Here is a 25,996-nt window from a genome sequence, read left to right as displayed (position 1 = left end):
TAGCCTAAATAGCATGTTAGCATCGATTAGCTTGCAGTCATGCAGTGACCAAATATGTCTGATTAGCACTCCACACAAGTCAAAAACATCAACAAAACTCACCTTTCATGAACAACGTTGAAAGTTTGGTGGACAAAATGAGACAGAAAAATAAGTGGCATAAAACACGTCCTAGAAAGTCGGAGAAAGTTATACATGTAAACAAACTATGGTGAGTTCAAGGACCGCCAAAATTAGTAGGACAAAACGGCGCTCGCCAAATACTCGAATCAGTGAAGCATGTTTAATATAAACAGTGTGCTTTGTAACATTTAAGGAGGCTTGTGTCATGTTTGTCCTCCTACAGAAACCATATTAAAACAAAAAATAGATTTTTTTTCCCCTCATCTTTTTTCATTTTTTATACATTTTTTAAAAAGCTCCAGAGAGCCACTAGGGCGGCGCTAAAGAGCCGTAGAGCCGCGGGTTGCCAACCCCTGATGTAAACAAACTACGGTGAGTTCAAGGACCGCCAAAATTAGTAGGACAAAACGGCGCTCGCCAAATACTCGAATCAGTGAAGCATGTTTAATATAAACAGTGTGCTTTATAACAATTAGGGAGGTTTGTGTCATGTTTGTCCTCCTACAGAAACCATATTAAAACAACAAATAGACTGTTTTCCCCTCATCTTTTTCCATTTTTCATACATTTCTGAAAAAGCTCCAGAGAGCCACTAGGGCGGCGCTAGAGCCGCGGGTTGCCGACCTCTGTGCTAAAACAACAGCAACATCTAGCGAGCGAGCTAACGTTGGTAGCGCTGTACTGCTTGAACAAAACACTTTGGCCGCAGTTACCTCGATTCAGAATCGTGATAAATAAGAATCGCAATTAGAATTTTACGCTACCCCTGGTATTTATTATGCTGTTGTGTTATTGGTCTGTTGTCTCCATCTTGTTTGTGTCTTGTCCAGCAAAAGATGACGTATTGCTCTTCTTACCCTGCTTTTTTTACTTTCTCTTTGTACGTCTCACTCATTTCCTTCTTCTTTCCAGGATATCACTTTTATCACTATCATTTTTTAAAGATAATGTTGCATACTTGCCAACCCTCCGGGATTTTCCGGGAGACTCCCGAAATTCAGCTCCTCTCCCGAAAACCTCCCGGGACAAATTTTCTCCTGAAAATCTCCCGAAATTCAGGCGGAGCTGGAGGCCACGCCCCCTCCAGCTCCATGCGGACCTGAGTGACGTGTTGACAGCCTGTTCTCACGTCTGCTTTCCCACAATATAAACAGCATGCCTGCCCAATCACGTTATAACTGTAGAATGATCGAGGGCGAGTTCTTGGTTTCTTATGTGGGTTTATTGTTAGGCAGTTTCATTAACGTCCTCCAAGCGCGGTAACAACACACAACAACAGCAGTCAAGTTTTCGTCTACCGTAAAGCAGTTCGTCTGCCGTAAACAGCAATGTTGTGACACTTTTAAACAGGACAATACTGCCATCTACTGTACATGCATATGTGACCCACCCATAATGTGTCACATTTTTGTGTTGATTTATTTATTTTATTTTGTGGTTTGAATTCGTTTTTGGAGCTGTCATTACACATTTATCAGTATTCACATTGGTCAGTAGGGGGCAGTAGGGCGTTTCTTCCCAATTGAATGCTATCACCTGCAGACCGGAAGTGTCTTGTCATTCTGATGAGAGCGACCAGTCTGTGAACAATTGAAACGTCCTGTGTGCTTTCCTCCTGTATAACAGGTTAGTTTTGGTGAATCAACTCACTGAATAATATCCATGTGATCTTTATAAGTTTAAGTACACATTCTGATGGTGGAGCCTAACTCTAAAGTGTTTGTGAGTTGTAATTTGTATTTGTGAATGAATCCAGTGCACAGCTGCAGTAATCAATACAAAATGGCGACGTGAGTGCGCAATGTTTATATAGGAACTTCTGATCCTAATTCAGACTCCTAAAGTAGAGCTCCCGTTTTCTTATTGATTTTATAATGTATATTTGTATAATGTGTGTGTTCTGAAATAGTGACAGAGAATAGAACAAGGATGGACAATTCAACCCTTAACTCAACAATGAGTAGATGAGTGTTATGTGTGTGTATATGTGTAAATAAATGAACACTGAAATTCAAGTATTTATTATATATATATATATATATATATATATATATATATATATATATATATATATATATATATATATATATATATATATATATATAATAATAATAATAAAAATATAGCTAGAATTCACTGAAAGTCAAGTATTTCTTATATATATATATATATATATATATATATATATATTTTTTTTATATATATCTATCTTAACCACGCCCCCAACCACGCCCCCCGCCCCCCACCTCCCGAAATCGGAGGTCTCAAGGTTGGCAAGTATGTAATGTTGTATGTTGTCACATAGCACTACAACTATTGGGACTTCACTCTTATTTGTTTTTTTAAAGCATATTCTGCATTAGAGATGTCCGATAATATCGGCAGTCCGATATTATCAGCCGATAAATGCTTTAAAATGTAATATCGGAAATTATCGGTATCAGTTTCAAAATTATCGGTAACGGTTTCAAAAAGTAAAATGTATGACTTTTTAAAACGCTGCTGTGTACACGGACGTAGGGAGAAGTACAGAGCGCCAATAAACCTTAAAGGCACTGCCTTTGCGTGCCGGCCCAGTCACATAATATCTACGGCTTTTCACACACACAAGTGAATGCATGTATACTTGGTCAACAGCCATACAGGTCACAATGAGGGTGGCCGTATAAACAACTTTAACACTATTACAAATATGCGCCACACTGTGAACCCACACCAAACATGAATGACAAACACATTTCGGGAGAACATCCACACCGTAACACAACATAAACACAACAGAACAGATACCCAGAACCCCTTGCAGCACTAACTCTTCCGGGATGCTACAATATACAACCCCCCCCCACGTCAGCATGTCCCAAATTCCAAGCTGCTGTTTTGAGGCATGTTAAAAAAAAAAGAAGCACTTTGTGACTCCAATAATAAATATGGCAGTGCCATGTTGGCATTTTTTTCCATAACTTGAGTTGATTTATTTTGGAAAACCTTGTTACATTGTTTAATGTATCCAGCGGGGAATCACAACAAAATTAGGCATAATAATGTGTTAATTCCACGACTGTATTTATCGGTATCGGTTGATATCGGAATCGGTAATTAAGAGTTGGACAATATCGGAATATCGGATATCGGCAAAAAAGCCATTATCGGACATCTCTATTCTGCATAGTTTTAGCCTAAATTAAGTGTCAAATTAAATCTTACAGTATTTATGTTTATTACCTTCTACAGTGCAGTATTTGGCTAATATTCTATTATTTTGTAATGGCGGTCGATAAAGACATTCATCTAGCGCAGGCCTGGGTAATTATTTTGACCCAGGGGCCAAATTTTGAGGAAAAAAATGTGTCTGGGGGCCGGTATATCTATTTTTAGGAACACTAATAAAAACCTCACAATAAAGATTGAATGCTCAAAACGTTATGACAGACCGCCTTAAAAAACCGAATGTAATTTAAAAAATTTTTTTACTGAATGAGACACCCAGAATGTACATACAAATAAAGAATGTGGGATTTACAATATTAACTATGAACGGTAAAACACTGAATATTGACAACATATGAACGTCACACCCTCTCGGTCGGCATATTTTACAATTAAGCAAAACGCAACAAAAATGCAACATCTATCCATCCATCCATCCATTTTCTACCGCTTGACCCTATCGGGGTCGCGAAGGGGTGCTGGAGCCTATCTCAGCAAGAAACACAGGGTAAACACAGGCGCGAAGGGTAAAAAAAACACACCTACAATCTGATACATCTGATATATCACTAAGCTTTAGAACTTTCTTGTACAAATCACCTTTTTCTGCGTCTGTCCCTGACACTCACATTTCAGGCTCTGGAAACACTCTGTGGAAACGCTCCCCACCCACACTGCTTGGTGCCTCATCAGAGCTGCTGTGACTTAGATTATCATAGTAACTAATTAGAGGACCATCGTAATTCATTAGATGACCATATTAACTGGTATATCATACAAAAGCGCAGATTGCAACCATTGAAATACTTTATATAGTTCAAGACTTACGGTAGTTTGAAAACATGACTGCACATCATATTGGCAGCTACACTTTCCATCTTAAAGACCTAAAAAAAATATTTTGGGAATATCCGGCGGGCCAGATGGACAAGCTTAAATAGCATGTGACCCCCAGGCCTTAATTTGCCCAGTTCTGATCTAGCGGGACTTCCGTTTCTGGGGTTTAGGTAGGGTTGTCGATAAAAAAAAATAATTAAAAAAATTTGAATGAACAACAATCTTATTTGTAACGATTTTTATTCAATTAATAAAAATCGATCTTTTTAATTTTTCTAAATCTGTCCTGTGCAGCCACTCAGGCAAACCATATTGTGGATGTAGATGCTCATATCTGCTGTACAGATTTACTTCAGAAAAGAGAAATGTTCGTTACTTTTCTTGCTGCCTTATTTGTATTTGACTTTATAAACTGTTTGGGTAGAAATGTGTGAAAGAAAACCGGTTTTCTTTGAAGTAATATAGACATTTATCAGAGATGTTTGTGTATTTTATGGAGGAATTTAGTTAATCAAAAAACTGGCACCCAATGTTATTAAAAAAAAGTATTGATTTCCGAATCGAATCGTGTGGTGCCCAAAATTTCAAAGCCCTCCTTAAAAGGCAACTGCACTTTTTTTTTAGAATTTTGCCTCTCATTCACAATCCTTATCTGAGGCAACAACGCATGTTTTTCCTCTTTTTTTATGCATTCTAATTTGTAAATACACACTAGCAAGAGTCAGCTCACAATGGAGGTAATGAGGATTTGCTCTATTTCGTCTATAAAGCATTCTAAAATCCTCTTTCAATTTTTATGCACATTCTGTAAGTACTGTTTATATGTAATGTAGTAACAGGCACATTTAAGACATGTAATATTTACGTATTTTGGCATCATTTATGCATCACAGCGTTCGCTATTTCCTTCAACAAATACTACTAATCATGGCAGTTTTCATGATAGCCGAGGACGACTACTTTGGGACAAATTATGACCCAGAAGTTTATATTTTTTAAGCCTGAATATACGGAGGATGAGCTACTAGTTTTCGACGCTGAGCAATTAGCCGATCCAAGTCTAGTGGATAATTAAGCATCATGTAGAAGGAGTGCTTGGTGCTAAACATGAAATATAAAATATAAACATGATAAAACAATCACTTACTGTACAATGTCTGCTCTCACTGGGATGCCAGCTGATGGGATGTTTATATCTTTCAGCACCAGACTTATGTTGCACACTTAGATGATGAATTTATCATTATCTTCACTATGGTTAAAAAGAAAAGTCAACAACCTGTTATGTTTCTCGGATGGAGTTGACGACACCGACACAAGGGGGAAGTAAAGTTCTATGATTTATTATATATATAGCCAAATATATATATAATAAATAAACAATACTAACTAATAACTAAGGAAATGGAGTGTGACTAAAGTCAAGAGTGTGTATGGTGTGAGACTATGTGAAGCAGTTATCTGTTGAGTGTTACCGGGAGGTGTTGTTCCAAACTTGAAGTCCACGAGGGCGAGGCTTATCTGGGAAGTCCGTGAGACAGGCGAAAGATCCAGGGCGAGAGAGAGAGGCGTCAGAGTCCGTGTCCATGCGAGGGGGGCGGGCGAGATCCTGGAAGGCAGTCGATATCCAGGGGGGGGGGAGTCCAAGGGAGAGAAACACACAGCTCGAAACCAAGGCGACGGAAGGAAAACACTGCGTGCTTATAATGACAATATTGCCAATATTTGGATTATATGCAGTTCACGGCATGTAAATGGAGTATTGTTGGCAGGTTTTTGGATGTTTTTTAAGGCATGTAGAATAGGCTAACGATTAGTTACATTGTTAGCCGTCTAGTACGAGCCGTACTTTACAGTTAATAATGCACAAAATAGAGACCATATATTTGCTCTTGTCTCACATAGGGATTGTGAATGATAGGCAAATTTTCCCAAAAAGTATATTTCCTTTTGAAGGGTGAACACCGCGAACGACAACACTGCTTCTACTCTTGCTGTTACTGTATCTTCACCACGACACGCTAATAACACGGAATGCTAACAAAACGGCTAATGGTCGTAGCTGCGACTGTCAACTTTTGGCAGAACAACTCACGCCCGTCGTTTCAACACACACGAGCCCAGTCCTGACTGCGAGGCATTACCAAGGATGTGATTAAGTATTTCCACGTCCTGGCCCTGTTGTAGTGGCCGGGTGACTGCCATTACAATGAGTGCTGTGATCTACAGTAGAACACACTCAAGGCTACTTTATTGGGTGAAACGAGTGTAAAGGTGACTACATGGGTGTTATTTCTTGTTTAGAGGGCTCTACTTATGTAAAATTGTGCATTTAAACGGATCTAAACTTGGGGTGTCAAACTAATTTTCGCTCAGGGGCCACACTGAGGAAAATCTATTCCCAAGTGGGCCGTACTGGTAAAATCACGGCATGATAAATAAAAAATAAAGACAACTTTAATTATTTTTGTTTTGTTTAAAAATAGAACAAGCACATTCTGAACATGTACCAATGATATATATTTTTTTACACTTATATGTTGATATAGGTAATAGTATTCTATCTTCATTTGCCGTTATTTATACTTTCTGGATATATAATGTGATCATGTTCTTCATGATATTAGGTGGAATTGAGTCTGGTAGAATTTTTAAATGCTCCTGTTGGCGCTCATTTTTAATCTATCAGAAGATAAAATCCATCCATCCATTTCCTACCGCTTTTCCCTTTGGGTTTATGATTAATGATATCACATTACAGGATCTTTATTAATGTAATTTACTCATTTTCCTCAACAGATGTACTAACATCATGTGGTTTATTCTGTACTTGTGTAGCATCATGTTCATTAATCACACATGAAGTTAGAAGGGGATACTTATTATTTTTGGCATATTTATGTGCACCTATAAAAAGTGTCCGCAGTTATAAGTACAACGCGAAATGCACAAATTAACATAAACATTAATTTTGGTAGAAATGTCACAGGTTCCATTACCAACAACATCTTTGACAATCAAGGCATGAACGTAAAAATCCACATTTTGCATAATGTCACTAATAAGCAGTGTATGTACGTAGTGTCCAAACACAGAAGTGTTGACACACGGCATATAGCTCCGCCCCCTCTGAAGCCATCGGGATACAAATAATTGCTATTGTGACATCTAGTGGACATATTTAGAACAGCAGTTTGTTTCATTCAAAAGTACAGATTATTTGTATATTTAGCAAAGTCATCTCGGCCGTACGTATGACACTCCTGTCCTAAAAAGTTCACTTTATGCTATAACTATGAAAATATTCAATCTATTGATAATAATCCTACTTTGCAGAAATGTGTTTACCATGTGTATCGATGCTCCTGACTATTAGAAACCATCAAGCTTGATGCAAACCTACAAACCCCGTTTCCATATGAGTTGGGAAATTGTGTTAGATGGAAATATAAACGGAATACAATGATTTGCAAACAATTTTCAACCCATATTCAGTTGAATATGCTACAAAGACAACATATTTGATGTTCAAACTGATAAACTTTTTTTTTGTTGTTGCAAATAATCATTAACTTTAGAATTTGATGCCAACAACACGTGACAAAGAAGTTGGGAAATGTGGCAATAAATTCTGATAAAGTTGAGGAATGCTCATCAAACACTTATTTGGAACATCCCATAGGTGAACAGGCAAATTGGGAACAGGTGGGTGCCATGATTGGGTATAAAAGTAGATTCCATGAAATGCTCAGTCATTCACAAACAAGGATGGGGCGAGGGTCACCACTTTGTCAACAAATGCGTGAGCAAATTGTTGAACAGTTTAGGAAAAAAATTAAGAAAGTTTAAGAAAGCCTTTCTCAACCAGTTACTGCAAGGAATTGAGGGATTTCACCATCTACGGTCCGTAATATCATCAAAGGGTTCAGAGAATCTGGAGAAATCACTGCACGTAAGCAGCTAAGCCCCTGACCTTCGATCCTTCAGGCTGTACTGCATCAACAAGCGACATCAGTGTGTAAAGGATATCACCACATGGGCTCAGGAACACTTCAGAAACCCACTGTCAGTAACTACAGTTGGTCGCTACATCTGTAAGTGCGAGTTAAAACTCTACTATGCAAGGCAAAAACCGTTTATCAACAACACCCAGAAACACCATCTAAGATGGACTGATACAAAGTGGAAAAGTGTTCTGTGTTCTGACGAGTCCACATTTCAAATTGTATTTGGAAACTGTGGATGTTGTGTCCTCTGGACCAAAGAGGAAAAGAACCATCCGGATTGTTATAGGCGCAAAGTTGAAAAGCCAGCATCTGTGATGGTATGGGGGTGTATTATTGCCCAAGACATGGGTAACTTACACATCTGTGAAGGCGCTATTAATGCTGAAAGGTTCAGACAGGTTTTAGAGCAACATATGTTGCCATCCAAGCAACGTTACCATGGACGCCCCTGCTTATTTCAGCAAGACAATGCCAAGCCACGTGTTACATCAACGTGGCTTCATAGTAAAAGAGTGCAGGTACTAGACTGGCCTGCCTGTATTCCAGACCTGTCTCCCATTGAAAATGTGTGGCGCATTATGAAGCCTAAAATACCACAACGGAGACCCCCGGACTGTTGAACAACTTAAGCTGTACATCAAGCAAGAATGGGAAAGAATTCCACCTGAGAAGCTTCAAAAATGTGTCTCCTCAGTTCCCAAACGTTTACTGAGTGTTGTTAAAAGGAAAGGCCATGTAACACAGTGGTGAACATGCCCTTTCCCAACTACTTTGGCACGTGTTGCAGCCATGAAATTCTAAGTTAATTATTATTTGCAAAAAAAAAAACAAGTTTATGAGTTTGAACATCAAATATCTTGTCTTCGTAGTGCATTCAATTGAATATGGTTTGAAAAGGATTTGCAAATCATTGTATGGAAACAGGGATTGTACTTAGCAACCAGCCTTGTTGTTTCGTTGCCTGTGGATTACTCTTCTGGAACTCGTAGTCTTCTTGGCTCTCATCACTGGTATCTCCTCTCTTGAAAATCTCTGAGGGCCAGAGAGTTTCATAATTTGTGTCTATACGCTAGTGTTCGTGTTAGAACCATACAGGAGTTTGCAGCTAGGCGGCAGCAGTGCTCAGTCTAAAACAAGCTCTCTCTTCTACCCAGTAGGAGTAGCAAGTACACAAGAGTGAACAAAGCTAACGATTGGACAAGTTAGTGACAGGAATGAATAGTGAAAAGGAGCCGTTGTTAGCGACACTGTATTGTACAGATAAATCGATACATATTGTTGGGGGTTTGATGCTTTCCCAGGGTGAAGCAGACTGTCCAAGAGGTCAGCTGTTGACCCGTTTGTATTGTAGGAACAATATTACAAAGATTACGCACAAAAGTAATACGTAAATAATTCAATAATTTGCATGAATTTAGAACTGTGTCTCATGAAAGCTTTGTTGTATCATATATATCAATAGATATTATACATGCACTTGTGATGTGTCAAACGTCTGTTCATAATAATTGGTAATATTTGTAATTTAATTATCTGTCATACTGTTTATCATTCAATGTATTTGTTGCTACTTCTCTATGTCTTTGTCTCATTGATGATGTTAGTCTTGTATCATTAATGATTGTACAATTTGCATGTAACATAAGATGTATCCAATGAACATTTTTGGGAAGACTCCTTTTAACCCTTGATTTTTTTGAAAAGAAACATTATTATTTATTTTCACAAGTGCGTGTGTGTGTGTGTGTGTGTGTGTAAAGTATGTGTGGATATCATGTGTGTAAATTATCTGTGTATACAAAGGGTTTATTTTTTAAGATCTAAGTAATAATTTAAAAAAAAATGCACACACTATTGATCTACTAAGACTGCGTGCGGAATTGATGAAAAGTACAATCATGGTGCAGAGCTCCCTTTGTAAATGAGGCGGAACACGCAGCACACAAATATAATCTGTGTCCCTGTTTCTGGGCTATTCTAGACAAAAGAACCAAAAGTTTGTGTTTATTATATATGTAATGTGTGTTACATATTTGTGTTAAGCCAGTGTGTAGAGTTTGTGTAAAGTGTATGTAAAGCATGTTCTGAATCTAAAGGGTACGTGAATATCATTGTGAAACGTGTGTGTGCAAAATATGTGTAAAATGTGCTTATAGCATACGCGTCAAGTATGTGTAAAGCATGTGTAAAGTATACATGTTAAGTATGTATGTAAAGAATTAGTAAAGTACAGTATATGTGGATATAATTGTAAAGTGTGTGCAAAAAGTGTAAATTATGTGTAAAGAATGTACGTGTGTCAAGTATGGATGTGAAGTAATAAGTAATGTATATGTGGATATTATTGTGAAGTGTGTATAAAATGTGTATAGTATGTGTAAGAACCATGTATGTAATAGTATGTGCAAAGCATGTGTAAGGTATGTATGTAACGTGCATGTGTAAAGTGTGTATGTGTGGAAAGTATGTGTGTAGAGTATGTCCAAAGTATCAGTAGATATCAATAGAAAGTGTGTATAAAATGTGTAAAATGTATAAAATGATGTGCAATGCATGTGTAAAGTATGTATGTAACGTCTGTGTGTAAAGTATATACATCGTAAGTATGTGTAAAATACATGCGGATATTATTGTAATGTGTGTTTAAAATGTGTTATTATGTATTATGTTTACCATGTGTGTAAAAGTATATACAAAGCATGTGTAAAGTATGTATGTAACAAGCATGTGTAAGGAATATGTATAAAGTATATATGTGAACTATGGGTAAAGAATATGTGGATATGATTGTAAAGTGTGTGCCAAAAGTGTAAATTATGTGTAAAGAATGTATGTGTGTCAAGTATGGATGTGAAGTAATAAGTAATGTATATGTGGATATTATTGTGAAGTGTGTATAAAATGTGTATAGTATGTGTAAGAACCATGTATGTAATAGTATGTGCAACGCATGTGTAAAGTATGTATGTAACGTGCATGTGTAAAGTGTGTGTGTGTGGAAAATATGTGTGTAGGGTATGTCCAAAGTATCAGTAGATATCAATAGAAAGTGTGTATAAAATGTGTAAAATGCGTATACCGTGTGTAAAATGATGTGCAATGCATGTGTAAAGTACATGCGGATGTTATTGTAATGTGTGTATAAAATGTATTATGTGTATATACCATGTGTGTAAAAGTATATACAAAGCATGTGTAAAGTATGTATGTAACAAGCATGTGTAAGGAATATGTATAAAGTATATATGTGAAGTATGGGTAAAGAATATGTGGATATCATTGAAAAGTGGGTATAAAATGTGTTAGTCATGTGTGTATACTGTGTGTAAAATTATGTGTAAAGTAAATATGTAATGTATGTGTGTAAAATATTTAATTAACGTTCATGTTTAAAGTATGTATGTGACGTATGTGTAAAGTATGTGTGGATATCATTGTTAAGTGTATGTAAAATGTGTAAAATATGTATATACCATGTGTGTAAAAGTATGTACAAACACGTGTAAAATATATTTGTGAAGTATGTGTAAAGTATATTTGGATATCATTGTAAAATGTGTATAAAATGTGTAAATGATGTGTGAAAATGTATGTGCAACACACGTGTAGAGCATGTTTAAATTAAATACAGTATGTGTGTGAAGTATGTATGTACTGTGTGGTATTTGCAATGACTATGTCATTGTAAAGTGTGTTTATTGTGTGTGTTTACCATGTGTAAAGTGTGCATGTAATGTACAGTATCCGTGTAAAGTATTTATGTGAAGAATGTGTAATGTATAATGTGTGTATTAAATTTGTAAATTGTGTGTGTATACCGTGTGTAAAAGTATGTGCAAAACATGTGACCTATGTGTGTAAAGTTTATACGTGAAGTATGTATAACGTATATGTGGATATAATAGTGACGTGTGTATACAAACCCCGTTTCTATATGAGTTGGGAAATTGTGTTAGATGTAAATATAAACGGAATACAATGATTTGCAAATCATTTTCAACCCATATTCAGTTGAATGCACTACAAAGACAAGATATTTGATGTTCAAACTCATAAACTTTTTTTTTTTTTTGCAAATAATAATTAACTTAGAATTTCATGGCTGCAACATGTGCCAAAGTAGTTGGGAAAGGGCATGTTAACCACTGTGTTACATGGCATTTCCTTTTAACAACACTCAGTAAAGGTTTGGGAACTGAGGAGACACATTTTTAAGCTTCTCAGGTGGAATTCTTTCCCATTCTTGCTTGATGTACAGCTTAAGTTGTTCAACAGTCCGGGGGTCTCCGTTGTGGTATTTTAGGCTTCATAATGTGCCACACATTTTCAATGGGAGACAGGTCTGGACTACAGGCAGGCCAGTCTAGTACCCGCATTCTTTTACTATGAAGCCACGTTGATGTAACACGTGGCTTGGCATTGTCTTGCTGAAATAAGCAGGGGCGTCCATGGTAATGTTGCTTGGATGGCAACATATGTTGCTCCAAAACCTGTATGTACCCTTGCAGCATTAATGGTGCCTTCACAGATGTGTAAGTTACCCATGTCTTGGGCAATAATACACCCCCATACCATCACAGATGCTGGCTTCTCAACTTTGCGTCTATAACAATCCGGATGGTTCTTTTCCTCTTTGGTCCGGAGGACACGACGTCCACAGTTTCCAAAAACAATTTGAAATGTGGACTCGTCAGACCACAGAACACTTTTCCACTTTGCATCAGTCCATCTTAGATGAGCTCAGGCTCAGCGAAGCCGACGGCGTTTCTGGGTGTTGTTGATAAACGTTTTTTGCCTTGCATAGGAGAGTTTTAACTTGCACTTACAGATGTAGCGACCAACTGTAGTTACTGACAGTGGGTTTCTGAAGTGTTCCTGAGCCCATGTGGTGATATCCTTTACACACTGATGTCGCTTGTTGATGCAGTACAGCCTGAGGGATGGAAGGTCACGGGCTTAGCTGCTTACGTGCAGTGATTTCTCCAGATTCTCTGAACCCTTTGATGATATTACAGACCGTAGATGGTGAAATCCCTAAATTCCTTGCAATAGCTGGTTGAGAAAGGTTTATCTTAAACTGTTCAACAATTTGCTCATGCATTTGTTGACAAAGTGGTGACCATCGCCCCATCCTTGTTTGTGAATGACTGAGCATTTCATGGAATCTACTTTTATACCCAATCATGGCACCCACCTGTTCCCAATTAGCCTGCACACCTGTGGGATGTTCCAAATAAGTGTTTGATGAGCATTCCTCAACTTTATCAGTATTTATTGCCACCTTTCCCAACTTCTTTGTCACGTGTTGCTGGCATCAAATTCTAAAGTTAATGATTATTTGCAAAAAAAAAAAAAAGTTTATCAGTTTGAACATCAAATATGTTGTCTTTGTAGCATATTCAATTGAATATGGGTCGAAAAGGATTTGCAAATCATTGTATTCCGTTTATATTTACATCCAACACAATTTCCCAACTCATATGGAAATGGGGTTTGTACAATCTTTGCAAGCTGGGTAACGTTTACTGTGGTCTGAAACAACATGACACACAAACAACTATCAGAAATGCAGCCAATATTACATACAGATAATGTGTCATGAAACATGGAAAAATAAACTAAATACACATGGGACATAAATAAATGAAATTAAATATACCTACAAACAAGGCATAATGATGTAATATGTACATACAGCTAGCCTAAATAGCATGTTAGCATCGATTAGCTTGCAGTCATGCAGTGACCAGATATGCCTGATTAGCACTCCAACAAGTCAATAACATCATCAAAGCTCACCTTTCTGCATTCCCGCACAGTATAAAACATTTGGTGGACAAAATGAGACCAAAGAGGAGTGACAAAAAACAAGTTTTTCTGTGGCAGCGTCGGAGAAAGTTGGACATGTAAACAGGCCGTTGAGTCACAGTCCACACCACGGTGAGTTCAAGGTGCCGCTGAAATTAGTAGGACAGGATTAGTAGGACTCTCATTAGTGAAGCATGAACACAAACCTATTCAACAGTGGGCTTTCTAGCAATTAAAGACAGAAATCTTTTTTTTTTTAACAACGAGGGTCTTTTCTACATGTATAACATGGGTACGTGTATCAAAATATGTTTCAAACATGGCGTCTCTGTTGCTGTTGTGCAGACGAGCAGATGAACACGGAGGAGAAGAAGAAGAGGAAGCAGCGCAGGAACAGGACCACCTTCAACAGCAGTCAGCTGCAGGCTCTGGAGAGAGTGTTTGAGAGAACCCACTACCCGGACGCTTTTGTGCGTGAAGACCTCGCCCGCCGTGTCAACCTCACTGAGGCCAGAGTGCAGGTAAGCCTATGCACCTATACTTTTTACAAAGCATACCCTTATATACTATACTCATATTTATCAAAATGTGGTGATAAAGTGGAAATTTGTGTGATGTGTAAAATATATTTATGAATAATTTGTACGTCGTTTTAAAAAATATGGGAAAATTACTTAGGTTGTCAGTTAAATGTATGGTTTACTCAAAACATGGTATATTATTTGTATAGTAAAAAAGAACTTTAAAAACATACTATGTTAAGTGTATAGCATCAAAAAAAACATGTTATCTAAGTTTTAAAAAGTGTTATTTTTGTTGTATATTAAAACCATGACTGCTATATAAATTATATATTTAAAAAAATATTTTGATTGTATAACAAAAGAATGCATGTTATATTAACTGTATATTAAAACATACATTTAACGCTAATTGTATAATAAACATGCATATTATTTTATGTAGATTTTATAACACAAATATGCATGTTAAAAACATAAATTTAACTTAATTGTATGATTTTTAAAAACTGCATGTAAATTAACTTCAAGTTAAAAACATAGTAAATGTTATAGTAAAAAATGCCATTAAATTTACTGTATATTAATAACATGCATTTTACGTAATTAAAAAAACATGTATATATATAAATTAGATACTAAAAACATGCATTTTACGTAATTAAAAAAAAACATGCATATATAAAAACATAGTAAATGTTATAGTAAAAAATGCCATTACATTTACTATATATTAAAAACATGCATTTTACGTAATTAAAAAAAACATGCATGTATAAATTAGATACTAAAAACATGCATTTTACGTAATAAAAAAAAAAACATGCATATATAAATTGGATACTAAAAACATACATTTTACTGTAATTGTATAACAAAATATGAATATTATGTTAACTGTATGATAAAAAATACATGTTACCTTATTTGTATATTAAAATCATACGTTCTATGCTAATTGTGTAATAATATATATTTTAGGTTAAGTTTGTGAAAAAAAACATGCATGTTTCTGTATTTTAATTGTGTAATAAAAACATGCAAACAAGTAAATATAATAAAAACATATATTCTACGCTAATTGTATGGAAACATACATTATATAGTCATTTTACGAAAAAAGATAAAAACATGAATGTTACTGTATTTTAATTGTACAATAAAAACATGCATGTTATATTAACTGTATATTAAAACATACATTTAACGCTAATTGTATAATAAACATATGCATATTATTTTACGTAGATTTTATAACACAAATATGCATGTAAAACTAAAAGTATGTTAAAAACATACATTTAACTTAATTGTATGATTTTTAAAAAAACTGCATGTAAATTAACTCTAAGTTAAAAACATAGTTCACGTAAATTTTATAGTAAAAAACGCCATTAAATTTACTGTATATCAAAAACATGCATTTTACGTTAAAAAAAACATGCATATATAAATTGGATACTAAAAACATACATTTTACTGTAATTGTACAACAAAACATGAATATTATGTTAACTGTATGATAAAAAAATACATGTTACGTTAATTGTATATTAAAATCATACGTTCTATGCTAATTGTATAATAATATATATTTTAGGTTAAGTTTGTGAAAAAAACATGCATGTTTCTGTATTTTAATTGTGTAATAAAAACATGCAAACAAGTAAATATAATAAAAACATATATTCTACTCTAATTGTATGGAAACATACATTTTATAGTCATTTTATGAAAAAAGATAAAAACATGAATGTTACTGTATTGTAATTGTACAATAAAAACATGCCTGTTACATTAACTGTGTAATAAAAACATGCATGTTGCATAAATTGTATATTAAAAACATACAATTTACAGTAATTGAATCATAAAAACATTAATATTATGTTGATTGTATGATAAGAAAAATGTCTGTTATGTTAATTGTATCATTAAAACATGAAAGATGTATAGTAAAAACGTACATGTCACAAAATTGTAAAATAAAAACATACATTCTACACTAATTATATAATAAAAAAACCTCCACATTACATGCATTCTATATTAAAACCTTACATTTTGTGTTAATTGTATAATCAAAAGATGTATGTTATATTTAATAAATATTAAAAACATACATTTTATGTTCATTTTATCATTAAAAAATACATGTGAAATTAAGAATATATTTCAATCATAAATTCTATGTGAATATTCTGGAAAACAAAAATGCATGGTAGTGTATTTTATTGTATAGTAAAAATATGCATGTTACGTTAATTGTACAATGAAAATAGACATGTTATATGGATTATATATTAAAGGCATTTATTTCACGGTAATAACATAATACAAATATGAATATTATGTTAATTGTATGATTAAAATACATGTTATGTTGATTGTATAATAAGAACATTATGTTAGTTGTATAATAAAAGCTTACATATGTCAATTATATATTAAAAACATACATATTATGTCAATTGTACATTAAAATATACATATTGTGTCAATTGTGTATTAAAATATACATATTATGTAAATTGTATAATTAAAAGCATACATTCTACGCTAACTGTGTAATAAAACATCTGTGTTATATAAAAACATGCATGTAAAATAGACTGCACAATTAAACATGCATGTTATGTTAAATGCATAATAAAAACATACATTTTACGTTAATTGTAAAATAAAAACAAGCATGTTGTATAGATTGTTTAATCAAAACATGCATACTACGTTAATTGTGTAATAAAAACATGCATGTCACGGTAATTGTACAATAAAACATACATGTTATGTTGACTGTATAGTAAATATTACATTCTACGCAAATTGTTTAATAAAAATGTGCATGTCATTTAAATTGTATATTAAAAAACATACATTGTATTTTATTTGTAAAATTAAAACAAGCATTGTATTATAAAAACATGCATGTGACATTAATTGGGTAATAAAATCATGCATGTTACATGTTACGCTAATTGTATAATAAAACATGCATGTCATGTTGACTGTATAATAAAAACTTACAATTTATGCTAAATTCCTAATAAAAACATGCATGTTATTTAAACTGTATATTAAAAACATACATTTTACATTATTTGTAAAATAAAAAAACATGTTATATACTGAAGGTGTAATATAAAAACATGCATGTTATGTTGACTGGATAATAAAAACATACATGTTTCGCTAATTGCCTAATGAAACCATGCATGTATTGTGGATTGTATGATAAAAAAAAAAACATACGTATTATGTTAAATATGTCGTTGTGTAATAAAAACATGCATGTGTAAACTGTGTGAACGAAAAAAGTTAAAGTTAAAGTTACTACATTTTCAGTTTATAACAATGAATAAACTGTTAATACAACTAAAGAAGGAACATGCTTCAAAGAGACAACAGTGTACTTTTATACATTTGGAAATATTTTACACTAACGTCAAGTCACAGCAAAAAAAAATAACAAGCTGCGGTTTTCCAAAGTTTGTTCATTTTCCCAAAGTCATAACACGCTTTTTAGTGTTTTTATGAATACGTCTGAATCTACAAGACAGAATAAGTGCTGACAGTTTACTTTGTGATTAATTCCGGTTAATTACAGACTATCAGATTTATCTGATTAATCGTTTAAACTAGCCGGGCCTCGGGGACTGGGGGTCTGCGTTACCATGGTAACGGATCAATATCAACAAACACGTCTCCTTCTGCCCTCACAACTAGAAGAACGCCGGCTAAAAGCCAAACGTGGGAGACAATTTAAAGCCCAAGATGGAGAAAAAGAAAGTCAGAGAGCAGAAAATGTCATGAATAATTCCATAAATCACAACACTAATGTGACAAACTTTGCCGTGTTTGAAGACTAACACTCATTAGCCCCTCCAACCCGACAAGAGTATCATTCCTCCACCACTAAAACTCACTTCATCAACACTTATGCACCACTAAATATATATATCATCAAAGTATTCACACCGACACCATACATCTACACTAAATATCACTTAATTGATATTTTCTAGCTACATGGCCCAAGAATACTTCCTTAAAACAAAAACGTGTGTTTCCCATAAAACGTTGATTGTCCTGAGAGTAGGAATGAAAAAGAAGGCGCACATCTGTCATTAATGTGTAACACAAAGCCATGCACAAAGTCTCGGGGTTCATTCCTGAGGGCCATGCGTCAGCATGCAGCATCTAATAATAACCACTAATATCATCATCATGTTAACTAAGAAAGGAGCCACTCAAACATGTATGTAATAATACTTCATTGCTATTTGTATTGCTATAGAATGAGTTGTTACACACCATTAACTTTATTCTGCACCTTACTGATAGTGTGAACATTTACATTTTTACATTCTCATTGTTAATTTAATGAGATAATATATGTTTATTTATATTATTTATGACTTACTTTTGTATTAAATAATTATAACTAACTCATAAAAGCAATTAATTATTTTTTGGATAATTAATTATCTACTTTATTATTCATTTAATGATATTAGGGCTGCAACAACTAATCGATTAAATCGATTAAAATAGATTATTAAAATAGTTGGCGACTAATTTAGTCATCGATTCGTTGGATCTATGCTATGCGCATGCGCAGAGGCTACTTTTTATTTTATTTTTATTTTTAATTTTTTTTACAAACCTTTATTTATAAAATGCAACATGTACAAACAGCTGAGAAACAATAACCAAAATAAGTATGGTGCTAGTATGCTGTTTTTTTTCAATAAAATACTGGAAAGGATAGAAATGTAGTTTGTCTCTTTTATCCGATTATTAATCGATTAATCGAAGTAATAATCGACAGATTACTCGATTATCAAATTAGTTGTTAGTTGCAGCCCTAAATGATATATTGAAACGTGTTTTATAATGCATGTATTGCATGTGTGTATGTGTGCAGAATTAAAGGACAAAATATTGTGTATTTTGTTATTATCCATCCATTATCCTCTCCGGGTGACAAGGTAAATGAGTGTAATATATAATAATATATATGTATTTTATAATTAGAGATGTCCGATAATGGCTTTTTTTGCCGATATCCGATATTCCGATATTTTTTTGTAAGGAAATGACGTTTACATGAATTATGGATATAAACAACAATTAATGGTCAATGCTTTCACATATTATTTGAATAAAGTGCAACCAACACTTTAGGTTAACAAGAGGAAACCTTTTCTGCGCTCATGTTAAATATTTAAAAAATTTGATAAATTCAAAGTACATTAACCAACATTTTAACAGTAGATTTACTTGCTACTTCTGCTCTTGTTTTTTCAACGTAAAGTAATTACAATTAGATGTCCGATAATGGCTTTTTTGCCGATATCCGATATTGTCCAACTCTTAATTACCGATTGCGATATCAACCGATACCGATATATACAGTCGTGGAATTAACACATTATTATGCCTAATTTTGTTGTGATGCCCCGCTGGATGCATTAAACAATGTAACAAGGTTTTCCAAAATAAATAACCTCAAGTTATGGAAAAAAAAGTGCCAATATGGCATTGCAATATTTATTATTGAAGTCACAAAGTGAATTATTTTTTTCAACATGCCTCAAAACAGCAGCTTGGAATTTGGGACATGCTCTCCCTGAGAGAGCATGAGGAGGTTGAGGTGGGCGGGGTAGCGGGGGGTGTATATTGTAGCGTCCCGGAAGAGTTAGTGCTGCAAGGGGTTCTGGGTATTTGTCCTGTTGTGTTTATGTTGTGGTACGGTGCCGATGTTCTCCCGAAATGTGTTTGTCATTCTTGTTTGGTGTGGGTTCACAGTGTGGCGCATATTTGTAACAGTGTTAAAGTTGTTGATACGCCCACCCTGATTGTGACCTGTATGGCTGTTGACCAAGTATGCATTGCATTAACTTGTGTGTGTGAAAAGCCGTAGATATTATGTGATTGGGCCGGCACGCAAAGGCAGTGCCTTTAAGGTTTATTGGCGCTCTGTACTTCTCCCTACGTCCGTGTGGCACTGCGGCCTTTTAAAAAGTCATACATTTTACTTTTTGAAACCGATATCGATAATTTCCGATATTGCATTTTAAAGCATTTATCGTCCGATAATATCGGCAGTCCGATATTATCGGACATCTCTACTATAAATACAAACTTACATTCTCATTTTTGATTTAATGAGATAATATATGTTTATTTATATTATTTACGACTTACTTTTATATTAAATAATTATAACAAACTCATAAAAGCAATTAATATTTTTTGGGATGATTAATTATCTACTTTATTATTCATTTAATGATATATTCCAAAACAATAACAGTGCAATACTTTTTCATAACATGTTCACTACTGCCTAGTTTCTCTTGTTATATTCTTATTTTACTGGTATATTTTTATTCTCATTGTTGCTTTTTGTTTTTATTCTTATTGTAATATTTTTCTATTCTGTTTCCATTTATACCCCCATTATTTACTTTTTATTTTTTTAATTCGATCTCAATTCTGTACAATGCTGCTGGAATTTTAATTTTCCTGAAGGAATCAATAAAGTACTATCCATCTATCTATATTAAAACGTGTTTTATAATGTATGTATTGCATGTGTATATGTGTGCAGAAGTAAAGGACAAAATATTGTGTATTTTGTTATTATCCATCCATTATCCTCTCCGGGTGACAAGGTAAATTAGTGTAATATTTAATAATATATATATTTTATAATTAATTATTTAAATTTTGCAATATGCTGAAAGACAATAAAACATGAGCTACCCGCCTGGACCACACCTTGGACACTAACATAATGACCAATGAAATATTTGTCAAACACACCATCAGCAGCTTCTCCATACTTTCATGGATGCATTACATATGATTTTAGCGTGCGTTACATATTAGTAGGCCGGTGTTTGATGACATAGAGTGACATCCAAATATTATTATTATTATTTTTTTTTTTTTTACATTGTTTGTATTTGTTTATTTCAGGTTTGGTTCCAGAACCGACGGGCCAAGTTCCGCAGGAATGAGCGAGCCATGCTGGCCAGCAAAAACGCTTCCCTCCTCAAATCGTATTCCGGAGAAGTAACGGCGGTGGAGCAGCCCATCGTGCCCCGCCCCGCACCACGCCCCAACGACTACCTTTCCTGGGGTAGCACCGCCCCCTACAGGTAGGTCTGCTAAAGTTTGGAGTTTAGGAAACACAGACAACTACTTGTGGCACTGTAGTAATAGTTTCTTGTAGTTTAGTACTTGTGATCAGAGGTGGGTAGAGTAGCCAGAAATTGTACTCAAGTAAGAGTACTGTTACTTTAGAGATTTATTACTCAAGTAAAAGTAATGAGTAGTCACCCAAATATTTACTTGAGTAAAAGTAAAAAGTATGTTGTGAAAAAACTACTCAAGTACTGAGTAACTGATGAGTAACATACACACACATATCATATATATATATATATATATATATATATATATATATATATATATATATATATATATATATATATATATATATATATATATACATATACATACATATATACATATATACACATACATTGATATATACAGTATATCATTTATATTTATTTATTTTGCCGTTTTTGTTTACATGTTAATAGTGTTTTAATGAATATACATGCATGTTTAACACATAGATTCCTTTCTTTTATGTTGACAAGAATATAAGTTGGTGTATTACCTGATTCTGATGACTTGCATTGATTGTAATCAGACAGCAGTGCTTAACGTCCACATTTTCAAATGCAGGAGAAAAAAAGTTCCTCCTTTCTGTCTAATACCACATGAAAGTGGTTGGTTTTTGGTATCTTATTTGTCCAGCTTCCATATTCGTTTTCACACACTTTACAAGAAATACATTGGCGGCAAATTCCGTAGCTTGCTAGCTTGTTTGCGCTGGCTTTCGGAGACTCTTATTTTGAAAGCGCAGGCGCGATGGAGCGGCACTTTTATTGTGAAGACAGGAACTGTGCAGTCAGTCTTTAGGCTTGTGACGGGATGTACGTTTGAAATAAAAAAGTGTCTTTTTTCCTTCACACTTTTGATTGATTGATTGAAACTTGTATTAGTAGATTGCACAGTACAGTACATATTCCGTACAATTGACCACTAAATGGTAACACCCCAATAAGTTTTTCAACTTGTTTAAGTCAGGTCATGTGACTGCCTGGCTCTGTTTGATTGGTCCAACGTCACCAGTGACTGCATCTGATTGGTGGAACGGAGTCAAACGTCACTAGTGACTGCATTTTATTGGTGGAACGGAGTGAAACGTCACCAGTAAGGCAGGCACTTTGAAGGTCTGTCTGACAGACCAAAACAAACAAAGCGTGCATTAACAGATCGATAAAAATTAGTAGCGAGTAGCGAGCTGAATGTAGATAAAAGTAGCGGAGTAAAAGTAGCGTTTCTTCTCTATAAATATACTCAAGTAAAAGTAAAAGTAAGTTGCATTAAAACTACTCTTAGAAGTACAATTTATCCCAAAAGTTACTCAAGTAGATGTAACGGAGTAAATGTAGCGCGTTACTACCCACCTCTGCTTGTGATACTATACTTGTAGTTTCTTGTACTTGTGGAAATGTAAAGTAGTGTACTTGTAGTTGTAGTACTTGAGGTTTCTTGTTTTTGTGGTCCTTGTAGTTGTTTACTTGTAGTTTTGTGCAGTTATAGTACCTGTGGTCGTGTACTTGTCGAAACAATACTTGTGGTAGTGTACTGTTGGTTTCCCTTAGTTGTTGTACTTATGGTAGTGTAGTTTAGTACTTCTGATGGTATACTTGCAATTCCTTATAGTTACAGTACTTGTGGAAGTGCACTTGTAGTTATAGTACGTGTGGTAGTGTACTTATAGTTGAAGTACTTGTAGTAGTATAGTTGTGGTTGTAGTACTTGTGTTTTTTGTAGTTGTGTTTCTTGCAGTTGTTTATTTGTACAAACCCCGTTTCCATATGAGTTGGGAAATTGTGTTCGATGTAAATATAAACAGAATACAATGATTTGCAAATCATTTTCAACCCATATTCAGTTGAATATGCTACAAAGACAACATATTTGATGTTCGAATTGATAAAAAAATTTTTTTTTGCAAATAATCATTAACTTTAGAATTTGATGCCAGCAACACGTGACAAAGAAGTTGGGAAAGGTGGCAATAAATACTGATAAAGTTGAGGAATGCTCATCAAACACTTATTTGGAACATCCCACAGGTGAACAGGCAAATTGAGAACAGGTGGGTGCCACGATTGGGTATAAAAGTAGATCCCATGAAATGCTCAGTCATTCACAAACAAGGATGGGGCGAGGGTCACCACTTTGTCAACAAATGCGTGAGCAAATTGTTGAACAGTTTAAGAAAAACATTTCTCAACCAGCTATTGCAAGGAATTTAGGGATTTCACCATCTACGGTCCGTAATATCATCAAAGGGTTCAGAGAATCTGGAGAAATCACTGCACGTAAGCAGCTAAGCCCGTGACCTTCGATCCCTCAGGCTGTACTGCATCAACAAGCGACATCAGTGTGTAAAGGATATCACCACATGGGCTCAGGGAAACTTCAGAAACCCACTGTCAGTAACTACAGTTGGTCGCTACATCTGTAAGTGCAAGTTAAAACTCTCCTATGCAAGGCGAAAACCGTTTATCAACAACACCCAGAAATGCGGTCGGCTTCACTGGGCCTGAGCTCATCTAAGATGGACTGATACAGAGTGGAAAAGTCTTCTGTGGTCTGACGAGTCCACATTTCAAATTGTTTTTGGAAACTGTGGAAGTCGTGTCCTCCGGACCAAAGAGGAAAATAACCATCCGGATTGTTATAGGCGCAAAGTTGAAAAGCCAGCATCTGTGATGGTATGGGGGTGTATTAGTGCCCAAGACATGGGTAACTTACACATCTGTGAAGGCACCATTAATGCTGAAAGGTACATACAGGGTTTGGAGCAGCATATGTTGCCATCCAAGCAACGTTACCATGGACGCCCCGTGCTTATTTCAGCAAGACAATGCCAAGCCACGTGTTACATCAATGTGGCTTCATAGTAAAAGAGTGCAGGTACTAGACTGGCCTACCTGTAGTCCAGACCTGTCTCCTATTGAAAATGTGTGGCGCATTATGAAGCCTAAAATACCACAACGGAGAACAACTTAAGCTGTTGAACAACTTAAGCTGTACATCAAGCAAGAATGGGAAAGAATTCCACCTGAGAAGCTTAAAAAATGTGTCTTCTCAGTTCCCAAACGTTTACTGAGTGTTGTTAAAAGGAAAGGCCATGGAACACAGTAGTGAACATGCCCTTTCCCAACTACTTTGGCACGTGTTGCAGCCATGAAATTCTAAGTTAATTATTATTTGCAAAAAAAAAAAAAGTTTATGAGTTTGAACATCAAATATCTTGTCTTTGTAGTGCATTCAACTGAATATGGGTTGAAATGGATTTGCAAATCATTGTATTCCGTTTATATTTACATCTAACACAATTTCCCAACTCATATGGAAACGGGGTTTGTAGTTAAAACAAATTTACATTATTGCAATCAGTTGATAAAACATTGTCCTTTACAATTATAAAAGCTTTTTACAAAAATCTACTACTCTGCTTGCATGTCAGCAGACTGGGGTAGATCCTGCTGAAATCCTATGTATTGAATGAATAGAGAATCCTTTTGAATCGGGAAAATATCGTTTTTGAATCGAGAATCGCGTTGAATCGAAAAAATCGATTTATAATCGAATCGTGACCCCAAGAATTGATATTGAATCTAATCGTGGGACACCCAAAGATTCGCAGCCCTAATTTGTACATTATATGAATTTATTGGTATAGTTGTTATGATTGCAACATGACTAAGCTTGATTACCATATCTTTTTTTTTTTTTTTTTTCCAGTACCATGGCCGCCTACCCACCCAGCTGCTCCAACACCAACACATCCCCGGGCATGAACATGGCCAACAGCATCGCCAACCTGCGGCTCAAAGCCAAAGAGTACAGCTTGAACCAGGTGCCCACCGTCAACTGAGAGGGGGGGACAGGCGCGCAGGGGACCCCCCCCCCCGGAACCACTGGACTCCCACAGACAGACTTTATGTTCGGACTGAATCCAAGCTTTCCAGTAAAGCAGAAAGCGTTGTTGCCGTAGCAACAAGTAGGTGATCTCATCCTTTTATACAAAGGGCATCTTGGATGGATGTTGTCATAAATATCTGCATATTCTAATCGGCCCTGACTTTCAAAACATTTGGACTTCTCTCAGAAGGACATTTGTGGAATTTCTGTGTCCACCTTTAGCTGTGGAGGATTTTCTGGAGCTTTTTTTTTTTTTTTTTTTTTTTTTTCCCTTATAAAAGACTTCATTTTAAGATTTTTTTTTTTTTTTTAATCACTTTCCTATAGTAAACCAATGACAACTTTATTTTTCATGTAACTTCCATATTCAGGGACGGATCTTGTATTTCCCAAACCCAG

At 35.0% G+C, this 25,996-nt stretch overlaps 1 protein-coding gene across 1 annotated transcript in view; it reads left to right on the top strand.

Moving 5' to 3' along the window:
• Positions 1 to 25,623, top strand: part of prrx1b (paired related homeobox 1b) — a 35,470-nt gene extending 9,847 nt beyond the window's left edge. The window contains exons 2-4 of the mRNA XM_061976414.1: positions 14,331 to 14,506; positions 21,494 to 21,675; positions 25,418 to 25,623. Coding sequence (XP_061832398.1) covers positions 14,331 to 14,506; positions 21,494 to 21,675; positions 25,418 to 25,550 — 491 coding nt within the window. The 3' untranslated portion in view covers positions 25,551 to 25,623. The remainder of the gene's footprint in view (positions 1 to 14,330; positions 14,507 to 21,493; positions 21,676 to 25,417) is intronic.
• Positions 25,624 to 25,996: the final 373 nt, after the last annotated feature.

The sequence above is a fragment of the Nerophis lumbriciformis genome, linkage group LG14 (genome assembly GCF_033978685.3).
Source record: "Nerophis lumbriciformis linkage group LG14, RoL_Nlum_v2.1, whole genome shotgun sequence".
Lineage (NCBI taxonomy): Eukaryota > Metazoa > Chordata > Actinopteri > Syngnathiformes > Syngnathidae > Nerophis > Nerophis lumbriciformis.
The sequence above is the reverse complement of the archived record's forward strand: the minus strand, read 5'-3'. Positions and strand labels throughout refer to the sequence as shown.